Below are 14,321 nucleotides of genomic sequence, written 5' to 3'. Positions count from 1 at the left end.
GGATACTTTCTAACTAGTGTTGGTCAGGTGCACTTGTGTGGCCATTAGACACTACACTGAGCTTAGAGCAAACAGTTTTTAAAATACTATTAGCTGCGTGTGTTTGTGTCCAAAAAAGCAGTTATTTATATCACCAATAGTTGGTGAGAATTAAGCAGCAAGTCAATTCAAAACTGTTTCGGTCACTGTGGTTTCAAACATTCTGCTTGAGACGTGAGAAACGGATAGCAGTGAAAATGAAACATTTCACTACTTCCAGTTATGAGCTACAAAAACATTTAAAGTTATCGACAATCAGAGAGCAGTACAGCACAGGAACAGAATCATCTTGAACGTTATAAGGTAAATTAAAATTTGGAGGATACACATCATTGAAAGTATTGTATGAAGGTGGTCCATTATCCACAATACCCATCTGGCTAATTTTGGTCGCTTACAATCAACACAGCAGAATGCACTGTATGGATTCTTCCGTTGATAATTATGAGGAACCAATGGACAGTTTTATACTACTGCAGTAGTATTGGTAGTGTTTGAATTTGTTCTGTATTTCATTTAAATATATAATTTGTTGCTCAGTAAAAAATAGTTTGTCATTTTTATTCCATTTAACTATTTCCATATTTCTATGAAATTTCAACTAACTGGAGCAGCCACCTAATTAGGCCAAAATGTGCTGGTCCCAATTAACCGTAATTCACTATATAGACAATCAATAGTTAAGGTTTAGGTTGAATGGGATATAAATGTCTCAGGCTGTAATAACAGACAGAATTCTGTACGTTACATTTTTTATTATTGGCTTTAGAGATCTATTGTTTGTGCTGTCATTTGATATAATTGTTTACAGTTCCCGCCAATACAACTCTGCGCTAACTTTTTTTTGAGCCAACACTGGTGACAGTGCAGTTCTCCCTCAGTATTGTAGTAAAGTGCTGGTCTGAATTACAAGTTCAGTTCTCCTGAATAGTGCTTGAATACACAAACTATTTAACTTGGAAGAAAAATCAGCTCCCCCAAATCAAAAACGCTCCCCGTTCCATATATTATCCAGACACAAATTTACCCACTATCACACAACGGAGCAGTCAAGTACTTGCAAACCACATAAGCACGCAGGTTTTAACCTACGTCTCTCCCCCGGATGCGTCACCAGAACCTGCAAAGATGTGATCCAAGCATCCTCTCGAGAATGGCACATTTTGGATAATGGAACTGTGGGAGCTGGACTGTGGCCTCTCACGAAAGCATCCTCAGCACTGGGGTCAGTTCCTAGTCCATTCCACTGCAGAGTACGATGCTGTGCGGTTGTACTAACTCAGTCTTTGCACTGTTACTTAGAACATATCAAGTGGTACATGAGGTTTATCATAGCCCCAGTTATCAGCAGTGCAACTCAGTTTAATGCTGTCACAATGTGTCTTGCACAAGTCATGGCTGCTCCCTTGATCACTGCCAGCTTCTTGATCAATATGGTCCGTGCAGTCAGAGTTTTGATCTATGATACCTATATTTATTTTTGCGGCATAAGGATCACTCAAGTCAGTATTTACATGTTCACTGCTCCCTCCGTCAATAAGAGCTGAACGAGGGTCCAGAGTGTCTGAGGAGATGGAGGTTTCTTCTTGAACCTGAAAGTCTTGTGAGTCATCAGGTACGCTGGTCACCTCCTCTGGCTTTACAACTATACACACGCTGCTCTCCTCGCGCTTGGAGTTCATCACATTGTACGGCCGCTCACTCACAATGACCTGTGCCTAGAAGTTAGATAATAAACCCCAAGTTAAATTTAAACATCACATAATCTCTTCTATTTAAACGTTCTTATGTTTGTATTTGATTAAACTCTTGTACATAGAAATCTCAGGAACACAATATCGGAGAGCCGCTGTCCATTATCACCCCCCCCCCCCCCCCCCCCCCCCCCCGAGTTGTGTATCACCGTGCACAAATTTTAACCTCATACATCACTTCTGAAAGGAATTCGGACTCAAAAACAGTTATTTTCCCCAAGCAGTAAGGCTGACCCACACCTCCAGCCGATAACTCCACCACTAATTTATTAATTCATGTCAGTCATCTTATGTACAGGCTAGTGTCACTATGGACATGCAGTCAATATCCTATCTATCCTATGAGCCTTTTTGCTGCATCAGATTTAGAGGAAAAAAATTATTTCGTTCTCCTTGCACTTGGGTGCAGGAAAGGATATTAAGCAATCTTAAATCCTGAAATGCATTTTGTTACGTTCCCCAGTAACCGGGTGACTTATCAGCAAAGACAGATGGGTCCGCTGAAGCCTGATACTACTATTTTCAAACGTTTTTATTTATAAAGGGGCACAAACGCATGGTTAATACAAAACATTCAGATCATATACGTCGTCACAACTCAATCTAAAGCACAGGTATAGTAATAATCAATCAGAAATAAGCTCTATCGTTGTCTAGGGGTAATGTAGATATATATTGTTTACTGGATATTTAAAAGTCTTTGCGGTCACTGCAGTTCCACCAGCCGCCATCGGTTGTGGTGTCGCGTTGGTGCACTTTTGTTAGAAAGAGAGAGAGAATGAAACATTTACCCGACAGGTTTTCCAACCTGTAGGAGGTAGTCGGAAGTCTCGTTGGGGAATGGACTCTCATCTGTGGCTTCCCCTGTAGCTAGGCCATTCTTCCGTGGTGAGGTCGCCAATCCCAGGCAAGGAAAAGACGCACACGAACCCCACCACCGGCTGTCGCTCTCAAAACGCTGTCGCAGGAATTCTCGCGTATCTTCTGGTGCGTCTGAAGGGGTCCTCCCCCCCAGACCCTCCTTTATACTTCCTCACGGGACCGCCGGTGTCAATCTCTCTCAACCAGCCCACTTTGCCCCAGGGCTTTACACGTGGTCTTCATGAGACAATAGTCAAAGAGTCGCTTTATTCTGCTTCCCTGGGGAACGTGGTCTTCAGCACGTCTTCCTCTCTCTCTTGGGTCATTTGACCCCCCCTTGACTAGGGCTCTTGCGAATCTCACAAAGGAGGGGGCTGGGGTCATAACAGTTTAAAAATTCTTTTTCTTTTCTTCATTAAAACATCCTTTTTCCTGATTTCTACCTCGCTCTTATAAATTTAGAGCTCCATATCATGTCTGCCTTTATTCATCGCCAGCTATTTTTCCTGATCTTATCTCTGCGGTAGCCAATCACCCATCACCGTGATGATCAGCTACCTCAAGCCTTTGTTCCCTTTGAGTTTACAGATTTAATTCTTCCCCATTTTACAACTAGTCTCTCTCCGGGCAATCAAAATATGCAAGGTACAAACACATGCAAATGTTACACACCACTGGCTGCACATTTTGTTCAGACCACACTATTGCGAGTATTGCGAGCAGCTTTGGACCCCTTCTCTAAGGGAGGATGTGCTGGCATTAGAGACTGTCCAGAGAGGGTTCATGGGAATGATTACAGGAATGAGAGGATCAACATATGACGAGCATTTGATGGCTCTGGGCCTGTACTTGTTAAGTGTGGAAGATCTCACTCAACTTATCAAATATTGCAAGGCCTAGATAGAGGGGGATGTCTCCTAAGGTCTCAGACCAGAGGGAAGAGCCTCAGAATAGAGTGCCAAGAACAAGGAGGAATTTATTTAGCCAGAGGGTGGTGAATCTGTGCAATTCATTGCAACAGACGACCAGATCATTGGGTATATTTAAAGCAGAGGCTGATAGATTCTTGATTAGCCCGGGACACTAAGGATATGGGGAGAAGGCAAGAGAATGGGGTTCTGAAGGATAATAAATCAGCCACGACGGAGCAGACTCAATGGGCCGAGATGCCCAGTTCTGCTCCTATATGGTCTTATGGTCGGCTTATAGTTTACCGGTTAACAGAATAGCTGAATTCCTCATATCACACCCCAGTCCAGCTGTCCCAGCTTTTTGTACACTCTCATCTCTTACACCATTATATCAGTCTTACCAATAAAACATAACTTACCAAAGACTTGGGTAATACAAGCTTCTTTTTACATTTCCATAGGTAAATACCGACAAATATGAAAATGAGCAAGAGGACTATGACCACTGTTGAAATCGCAGCTGCAGCAGCTAGAACAAAGGAAGAACGTCAGACAACAGTCACACAGGAACAACAGCCATTTCATCCTTTCCACATGAAACATACTCAAAGGCCTAATCAAAAAAAACTTCGATTCCTAATCAAAGTTGAAATTGCAGTGTGATGCAATTAACCATTTTCCAATGAAGTTTTCTATAAAAGCGCCAAGCTATTCAGATTAAGTTACGCTTCTGAGAGTTCTCTTGAAATATTGTGTGCATTAAGGTGTTACGCAAGTGCAATTTGTTGCTAGTAAACTACATAAATCATCAGATTCTCCAATTTTTCCCTCCAACCAGTCACCCAGAGTTGGTGGGATGTCCAAAATAACATTGCACAATGGGTTTCAAAGTTTCACAGGACTGAAGAAAGTCAGCACAACTTTACAACCAGTTCCAAGTGCCAGTAACATCCTCGAAAACGAATAAATGATAAAAAAACTGATGATATATGTGAGGGTGTCACGGTACCGTAACGGTTAGCGGGAGGCTATTACAGTTCAGGCGGAGATCGGAGGTCAATTCCAGTGTTCTCTGTCAGAAAGTTTGTACGACCTTCCCGTTTGCGTGTGGGTTTCCTCTGTGTGCTCCCATTTCCTCCCACAGTCCAAATACAGTGCGTATAAAAAAAGTATTCTCCCCCCCACCCCCAAGAAGTTTTCATGATTTTTTTTGCAACGTTGAATCACAGTGGATTTAATTTGGCATTCAACAGAAAAAGACTCCCCCGTGTCAAAGTGAAAACAGATCTCTAAAAAGTGATCTGTTACAAATATAAATCACAAAATAACTGATTGCATAAGTATTCATTCATTTTTAATATGACATCCCAAATCATCACTAAATCCAATTGGATTTAGAAGTCACAATTAATTAAATGAAGATCACCTGTGTGCAGTCAAGGTGTTCCAATTGACTGTAGTAAAAATACACCTCTCCAACTGCTGGTAAGTCAGTATCCTAGCAAAATCTACACCATGAAGACAAAAGAACTCTCCAGGCAAATCTGTGAAAGGGTTACTGAAAAGCACTAGTTAGGAGATAGATACAAGAACATTTCCAAGTCACTGAATATCTTGGGAGTACAGTTAACTCAATCATCAAGAAATAGAAAGAATACGGCACAGCTGTAAATCTGCCTAGAGCAGACTGTCCTCAAAAACTTGAGTGATTAGTCAAGGAGGGGACTTGTGAGGGAGGCCACCAAGAGACCGATGACAACTCTGGAGGAGTTACAAGCTTCAGTGGCTGAGATGGGAGAGACTGTACATACAACAACTGTTGCCCGGGTGCTTCACCAGTCACAGCTTTATGGGACAGTGGCAAAGAGAAAGCCACTGTTGAAAAAAACTCACATGAAATCTTGGTTAGAGTTTGCCAGAAGGCATTTGGGAGACACTGAAGTCAGCTAGGTTCTATGGTCTGATGAAACCAAAATTGAGCTTTTTGGCCAATGGACTAAATGCTATGCTTGGCATAGGCCAAACACCGCACATCAAAAACATACCATTCCTACTGTGAATCCTGGTGGTGGCTGCATCATGCTGTGGGGATGCTTCACTGCAGCAGGCCCTGGAAGGCTTGTGAAGGTAGAGGGCAAAATGAATGCAGCAAAATACAGGGAAATCCTGGAGGAAAACCTGATGCAGTCTGCTAGAGAACTGCGACTTGGTAGAAGATTGTCTTGCTGGAAAACCAATGACCCCAAGCATAAAGCCAAAGTAACACAGGAATGGCTTAAAAATAACAAAGTTGATGTCCTGGAGTGGCCAAGTCAGAGTCCAGACCTCAATCCAATTGAAAATTTGTGGCTGGACTTGAAAAGGGATCTGTTCTCTTACGATCCCCATGCAATCTGACGGAGCTTGAGCAGTTCTGTAGGGACAAATTGCTGTGTCTAAATGTGCAAAGCTGATAGAGACCTATCCACAGAGACGCAAGGTTGTAATTCCTGCCAAAGGTGAGTTTCCTAAATACTGCCTTGAAAGGGGTGAATACTTATGCAATCAATTATTTTGTGTTTTATATCTGTAATTAATTCAGATCACTTTGTAGAGATCTGCTTTCACTTTGACACGAAAGCAGTGTCAAAAAGCCCAATTAAATCCAGTGATTCAATGTTGTAGAATATTAAAACATGAAAACTTCTGGGGGGGGGGGGGGGGAGGAGGGTGAATTTTATTTTTTGGCACTGTACCTACGGGTTAGTAGGGTAGTTAGTCATTGTAAATTGTCCTGTGATTAGGTCAAGGTTAAGTGTACGTCTTTTTTTCTTAAACTGGGTTCTTTCGGGTTTCTTTCGTGGCTGCCTGTAAGGAGGTGAATCTCAAGGTTGTGTAATGTATACATACTTTGATCACAAGTGTACAATGAATCCTTTGAAGTAGGTGTGTCCTGGGTGGTGTGACTCGTGCTGTAAGGGCCTATTCCACGCTGTATCGCTAAATAAAATGAGAGGTATGGGGGGGTTTTTTTAGAATAGAATTCTGAAGAATATACTCTTTGTGGCTCCAGGCAGAGCCATTGTGTGGGAAAAATGTGGCAGAGGCACAGATCAGACTGTTCCTAGAGGATAGCAAGCCCGGTTACATGAGATTCTGCAGATCCTGGAAATCCAGAGCAACTCGTGCAAAACGCTGAAGGAACTCGGGTCAGCAGCATCTGTGGAAATGAATAAATAGTCGAAGTTTCATCAGGAGAAAAGGGGCAAGAAGCCAGAATAAGGTGGTGGTGGGTAGTGGAAGTAGGATCAACTAGGTGATAGATGAAACCAGGTGGGCGGAGAAGGAGGGATGAAGTAAGAAGCTGAGAGATGATTGGTGGAAAGAGTAAAGGGCTGAAGAAAGTGGAGTCTGATAGGAGAGAAGAGTAGAGCATGGGAGAAAGGGAAGGAGGAGGGGCACCAGGAGGAAGTGATAGGCAGGTTAGGGGAAGAGGAGAGGCGAGTGGGGAGCTAGAGTGGAGAATTGAAGAGGGAAAAGGAGGGGGGAAAGATTACTGGAAGTTAGAGAAATTGATGTGCATGCCATCGTAGCAAGCTTGGGCAGGATAGGAGAATAAGGAATAGAAACGTCTTTGAAGGAACTTCTTTTTTTGATGTGTCTGAGCAAGGTCATGGATGAGGGGTGCTTGTGCTACGACATGAACAGCAATATTAGTCAATGGTGCGACACAGGGCTGTGGAGCAAGCTGCAATGGCAGCACCTGGGCCTTCTGCAGAAGCAAAAGAGCGAAGCAAGTTCTTCCTGGTGGTGAGGACGTGGAGTTGGCAAACTCCATCACGGGGCAGAATTTGTTGACCGCTATTAGACAGTAGGTGCAGGAGTAGGCCATTCGGCCCTTAGAGCCTGCACTGCCGTTCACTGTGATCACGTCTGATCATCCACAATCAGTGCCCCGTTCCTGCCTTCTCCCCATATCCCTTGACTCCGCTATCTTTAAGAGCGCTATCTAACTCTCTCTTGAAAGCATCCAGAGAATTGGCCACCATTGCCTTCTGAGGCAGAGCATTCCATAGATCCACAACTCTCTGGGTGAAAAAGTTTTTCCTCAACTCCTTTCTAAATGGCCTACCCCTTATTCTTAAACTGTGGCCTCTGGTTTTGGACTCTTCCCCCACCCCCCCCCCCCCCCACAACATCGGGAACATGTTTCCTGCCTCTAGCGTGTCCAATCCCTTAATAATGTTTCAATCAGATCCCCTCTCATCCTTCTAAATTCGAGTGTATACAAGCCCAGTCACTCCAATCTTTCAACATATGACAGTCCCGCCACCCCGGGAAATTAACCTCGTGAACCTACGCTGCTATTCTGAATGGTTTAGATATGTTAGATGCTAAGCAAAATAACAAACTGCCAGGGGAGTGCAGTGGGTTGGGCAGACTTGCGGAGACAGAGAGTTAGTGGACATGGGTCGAGATCTGGCATCAAGAGGTTTTAAACACTCCACCTAGTTCCCTTTCTATTAATGAAAACTTACACCCAGCTTTCCCAGTGGGTATAAAGTGTTATTTTAGGCCATAAGACATAGAGCTGCCTCTGCAGACCCCTTTACTTCACTGTAATACATTTTCACCTGCCACTGACCTACCTACGTGTACAATGTGTGCGTCAGCAGTGATTCTGTGCCACCTTTGCCAATTGCACCTGCTCTTCTACCTCACTGCTACCTAGCACTCAGCACCGTTTACAGAGGCAATCGCGCGCAGAATCGAAGTATTTTTAAAACTTTATATTTAAAGGGACTACTTGGGATGTGGCAGAACACTCGCGCCTGTACAAACAACGTGGCGTTCTCAGAGAACCGCCAGTCTGCAGTGAAGGTGTGAAGAGATTTTGCCGGAAGCAACTGCGCATGAACAGGTCTGAGCAAGGCAGCGAGCTCATCTGCAGGTTAGTATCCGGGCAACAAGAGGTCGTACATTGAAGGCCACTTCTCAGCACAACTCACGACAAAAGCAATAAAGCATTGGGAAGGTCAATACAATGGTGCTCATTATGGTGTTTCATTGGCCCTAAATCCATCATCCCAAAGGTTACATCACATGGGCATCAGCAGGCATTGCATGGATGCCAGGGGAGAATGGTATAAATTCCATGGCCAGCTGTGTGGCACAGATACCAGTGGGGCTGGCCAAAGAGAAGTCTTCAACACAGGCTCAGCCCCACTGGCTGCCTCTTCAGATCCAGGCAAATACAAAGCAAGCTTTAAACACGAGGTTCTGCAGCCGCTAGAAATCCAGAGTAACTAACACACACACACACACACACACACACACAAAAACGCTGGAGGAACTCAGCAGCAGCCAGGCAGCATCCACGGAAGTGAACAGACGGTCGACATTTTGGCCCCTTCGTTAGATCTCGGCTCAGAGTTCCTCCCAGCATTTTGTGTGTGGCTGCACTGGCATTTCAGAAATTCGGAGTCTTTATGAACAAAACTGGGTTAAAAGTGGCAAATTAAAGAAATGTGAGTCTGGAATTTGTTACAGATAATAATGAAAGGCAAGTTTTGTTCCAAAGGGTAACTTTGGCAGGAATGGCTCGCCAGCTTCAATTAAGGGGAGAATCTTTGGGAAAACAAAACAACAGCTTTGAATGTGCACCTCAGAAGCAATGCATACTAAACACATATCCAGGCATAATAGACATAACCCTGGAAGGGGGTTTCCCTTCTGGGAGAGACTCCATGTTCCAACTGACCTACGGTATTCTCTGGATCCTTAACTGAAGACATTGTGGAGTGGATGTCATTGCCATCATCATCCTTCTTGGTATAGTCATCATATTCATCATATTCGTCATCTTCTTCTTCTTCATCATCATCATTCTGATCATTAGGGTAATAGTCACACTTTTGTGGATGCAGCCAAGTCAGAATTGCTGAATCTGACAAAATATAGTACGGCATTTAGAAATGGCGTTAACTTTCACGTGGATGAACTTCAAACAGGGCCAAGTGCTCCAGCTTCTTCCCACATCATAAAGAGGTGCAGGGTGGCCAGTTAATTAGCCACTGGAAGTTGCCCCGAGCACATAGCTGAGCGGATTTGATCTGCGTTGCTGCTTGTTGTGCTCTGTCAAACATTGTGGGACATGCTATGTTGTGTGGCGACACTGGCAGGCTGCCCCCAGCATGCCTTTCGACAGGAAATTGAACTGCGGTTAAAAACTGGCCCATGTATTACCAGCACCAGCCTACCCACCAACAAGGATGTGTACCGGTGGACCCCGTTTTTCAAACGTTCGCTTTACGACAGCTCGCTGCTACGAAAGACCTACATTCATGCCTGATTTCGCTAACCAAAGAGGATTTTCACTTTTCTGGAAAAAAAAGACACCCACTTTATACGTGTTTACCCCGAGAAAGACTACCATGACTGTGAAACCTTGTGCGGGCAGTTGTGTACGCATGCGTGTATGTGCCAATTTTTTCTCCAAATCGATTTCAGCTCGCTGTGTTCCCGATTTTGATAAGTGAAACTACATTGTACATAAAATATTTCTACTTTATATAGACTGTATATTTATCATATCAGTCCTGCTTTTACTATATGTGATTTGGCAGTTTATTTTTTGTGTCTGGGAACGCTCAAAAATTTTTCCCATATAAAATAATGGTAATTCCTTCTTCACTTTACGACATTTTGGCTTACGAACAGTCTCATAGGAACGCCCTACCTTCGGATAGCGGGGGGAACCTGTATTCAGAAAGGTGCTGGAGAAGGCACCTGCCCATGGACCATTTGTTCCAATCCCATCGGCTACACAGCATCCACGCCAAGACCACCAGCCTCAAAACCAGTTACTTTCCCCAAACGGTAAGACTGATCAACCCCTCAATCCACTAACCCACCCCTCCATACCTCCAACCACCACTGTCAGTCACCTTCTGTACAGACACTCCTGTGCCTAGTATCACTTTATGGAGAGACAATCTATGTATATAAACTATCTTATGTATTTATATTTATTGTGTTTTTTTTACCTGTATGGAGATCCCTCAAAGGAGGCAGAAACAGGTAGATGATGAAAATGGCCAATGGGACAGTTGTGGAAGTCTTGGAAAGACTTCTAAAAATATTAGTTGTGGGTGCCACCCTAGAAGGGGGAGTATGATTGCGCTGGAGAGGAGATTCACCATAATTATTATGGGATTGAAAGGCCTGAGATACAAGGCGAGACTGCATTGGCTGGGCCTTTTCCTTCCCTGGAGCAGAGGAAGATGCAGGGTGAAATTAAAGAGGGACATTAAAGTGTGATGGACACAGACCTTTGCAAGCGTAGGGGAGTCTAAATCCACAGGGCATAGATTTAAGGTGAATAGAGAAAGAGTTAAAGGGGACACGTGGGACAACATTGTCTGCGCAGAAGGTGGTGGGGATGTGGAAAGTGGTAGAGGTGGGTACAATTACTAGGCCTGAGACAAGGGAGGCTGTTCAAGAAGGTTTAGTTGCTTGACATTCAAGATGAGGTAGTAAATTGGATTAGACATGAACTTTGCAGGAGAAGCCAGAGAGGTAGTAGATAGCTGCCTCTCTGACTCCAAGCCTGTGACTAGAAGAGTGCCGCAGGGATCGGTGCTGGATCCATTGTTGCTTATCATCTATATCAATGATCTGGATGATAATGTGGTAAACCGGATCAGCAAATCTGCAGATGCCACCAAGATTGGGGGCATATCGGACAGATGTACCAAGCACATCTTTCCCTCCCCCCCCCCTTCTGCTTTCCGCAGGGATCGCTCCCTACGCGACTCCCTTGTCCACTCGTCTGCCCCCATCCCTTCCCACCGACCTCCCTCCTGGCACTTATCCTTGTAAGCAGAATGAGTGCTACACCTGCCCTTACACTTCCTCCCTCACCACCATTCAGGGCCCCAGACAGTCCATCCAGGTGAGGCGATACTTCACCTGTGAGTCGGCTGGTGTGGTATACTGCGTCCGGTGCTCCCGGTGTGACCTTTTATATATTGATGAGACCCGACGCAGACTGGGAGACCGTTTTGCTGAACACCTACACTCTGTCCACCAGAGAAAGCAGGATCTTCCAGTGGCCACACATTTTAATTCCACGTCCCATTCCCATTCTGATATGTCTATCCATGGCCTCCTCTACTGTCAAGATGAATCCAAACTCAGGTTGGAGGAACAACACCTTATATACCGGCTGGGTAGCCTCCAACCTAATGGCATGAACACTGACTTCTCTAACTTCCGTTAATGCCCCTCCTCCCCTTCTTACCCCATCCCTGACATATTTAGTTGTTTGCCTGTTCTCCATCTCCCTCTGGTGCTCCCCCCCCTCCCCCTTTCTTTCTCCCAAGGCCTCCCGCCCCATGATCCTTTCCCTTCTCCAGCTCTGTATTACTTTCGCCAATCACCTTTCCAGCTCTTAGCTTCATCCCACCCCCTCCAGTCTTCTCCTATCATTTCGCATTTCCCCCTCCCCCCACTACTTTCAAATCTCTTACTATCTTTCCTTTTGGTTAGTCCCGACAAAGGGTCTCAGCCTGAAACGTCGACAGTGCTTTTCCTTATAGATGCTGCCTGGCCTGCTGTGTTCCACCAGCATTTTGTGTGTTGTTGTTGTTTGAATTTCCAGCATCTGCAGATTTCCTCGTGTTTGCACTTTCCTCTGAGGTTGAGTGGGACTACTAACAGAGGTCATGGGTTAAGGATGAAAGGTGAAATGTTTAAGTGCAACATCTTCACTCAGTTGTGAGAGACTGGAGCGAGCTGCAAGTGATAGGTGCAGGTTCAATTTCAACATTTAAGAAAAATTTGGAGAGGTACATAGATGGGAAGGTTATGGTCTGGGTGCAGGTCAATGAGACTAGGTAGATTAATGGTTCGCCATGGACTAGATGGGTCCAAGGACTGTTTCTGTGCTGTGGTGTTTTGACTTGATGACTCTACAGCCTCTGAGGTAGTAAAGTTCACCAGCTTCCCCAATGAGTGGGTGAAGAAATTTCCATCTCAGTTTAGTCTCTCTCGTCCTTTAAGCCAAGATCGTGACTCTCAGTCTGTGCACCCTGAGATAGGAGAAATATCCTAGTCTCATTTGGTCTGCCTAGCGCTATAGAATTTTATACCTCTGAACAAGGTCCTCTCTCATTCTTCTAAACTTTAGGGAACACAAACCTTGTCTAACTAATCTTTCCTGGTACAGCAGTCCTGTCATCCCAGCAATTTGTCAGGTAAACCTAGCTCCACTCCCTACGTTCAATTCAAGCTTCATGGAAGTACAGGAGCCTGAAGACACGCACTCAACTATTTAGGTATGGCTTCTTCCCCACCACCATCAGATTTAGAACACAGAACAATACAGCACAGTACAGGCCCTTCGGCCCACAATGTTGAGCTGACCCTTAAACCCTGCCTCCCATATAACCCTCCACCTTAAATTCCTCCATATAACTGTCTAGTAGTCTCTTAAATTTCAGTGTATCTGCCTCCACCACTGACTCAGGCAGTGCATTCCACGCACCAACCACTCCCTGAGTAAAAAACCTTCCTCTAATATCCCCCTTGAACTTTCCACCCCTTAGCTTAAAGCCATGTCCTCTTGTATTGAGCAGTGGTGCCCTGGTGAAAGAGGCGCTGGCTGTCCACTCTGTCTATTCCTCTTAATACCTTGTATTTCTGTGAACACTACCTCACTATTTTGCTCTTTTTTTTTTTACACCATAAATTTTTAATATATATCCTTATTGAAATGTGTAATATTTTTTTAAAATTACCCCACTGTCACAAAACAACAAATTTCACGACACGTCTGTTACAATGACGCAAAGCTGATCCTAATTGCTTGCACCCTCCCAAGATCTAACACGCATGCCCATTTTGTGGCTGGGTAAATTCTTCTCCTCGGAAGTCATGGGTCAAGAAGAACGTGCTACCAGGCTGACCCTGAGGCCAGGAAGATGCCAGTACATGAACTGTTGAAAGATTCCAGGAAAGCTGCTGCGTGCCAGCTACCAAACGTTCCCGACATTGGTCAAGCCTGAACAGTCATGGAAGACATTGGTACTGGCTGACCCACTGAGTGTTTGCAGTACTCAGATTTAAAATTTCCAGCAACTGCAGTCATTGCTTTTTGGCTGTGGTCTTGTGGTGTGCTAGAAGGACGGACAGGGATGGGAAGATAAGAGAACCTTGAATGTCCAGAGATGCGTTTAGTCCGGAAGAAAAACGAAAAGTATTGGAGCTTCGGAAGGAAGGATCAAAGGAAGCATACGCGTATAAAGAAGCTTAAAAAGAATTAAAGGGAATTAGGAAAGCCAGGAGGGGCCATGAAAAGTCCTCGGCAAGCAGGAGTAAAGTGAATCCCAATCCCAAGGCGTTCAATACATACATTAAGAGCAAGAGGATAACTAGGGAAAGGCTGAGACCACTCAAGGATGGGGGGGGAGAGGCGGGGAAGGAGAGAGAGAGAAGCGAGAACATTGGTTTGGGTGCATAGGATGTGAGTGGGATACCTAATGAGAACTTTGTATTAGTATTTACCAAGGAAAAGGACAGAGGACCAGGAGATCAGTCCTGGAGGACCAGTGGGTGGCTAATGTTGTGCCTCTGTTTAAGAAGGGAACAAGGGAAAATCCTGGGAACTATAGATCAGTGAGTCTCACTTCAGCTATTGGGAAATTTCTGGAGGAAATTCTTAGGGTTAGGATATATGAGCATTTGGAAAGCCATGGCCTAATTAGGGAGAGCCAGC

The 14,321-nt window shown here is 44.6% G+C and overlaps 1 protein-coding gene across 4 annotated transcripts in view; it reads right to left on the bottom strand.

The window, feature by feature from the left end:
• Positions 1-774: 774 nt before the first annotated feature.
• LOC140733022 (interferon gamma receptor 1-like) overlaps positions 775-14,321 on the bottom strand; it is a 48,665-nt gene continuing 35,118 nt past the window's right edge. For 3 of the 4 annotated variants that reach the window (XM_073055787.1, XM_073055790.1, XM_073055788.1), the window contains 3 exons: positions 9,306-9,491; positions 3,985-4,094; positions 775-1,757 (listed from right to left, as the gene is read on the bottom strand). In XM_073055787.1, the coding sequence (XP_072911888.1) occupies positions 1,338-1,757; positions 3,985-4,094; positions 9,306-9,491 (716 nt within the window). In that variant the 3' untranslated portion in view covers positions 775-1,337. The remainder of the gene's footprint in view (positions 1,758-3,984; positions 4,095-9,305; positions 9,492-14,321) is intronic. The other variant, XM_073055789.1, reaches the window with a different exon arrangement.

The sequence above is a fragment of the Hemitrygon akajei genome, chromosome 9, assembly GCF_048418815.1.
Source record: "Hemitrygon akajei chromosome 9, sHemAka1.3, whole genome shotgun sequence".
NCBI classification, from domain to species: domain Eukaryota; kingdom Metazoa; phylum Chordata; class Chondrichthyes; order Myliobatiformes; family Dasyatidae; genus Hemitrygon; species Hemitrygon akajei.
The sequence above is the reverse complement of the archived record's forward strand: the minus strand, read 5'-3'. Positions and strand labels throughout refer to the sequence as shown.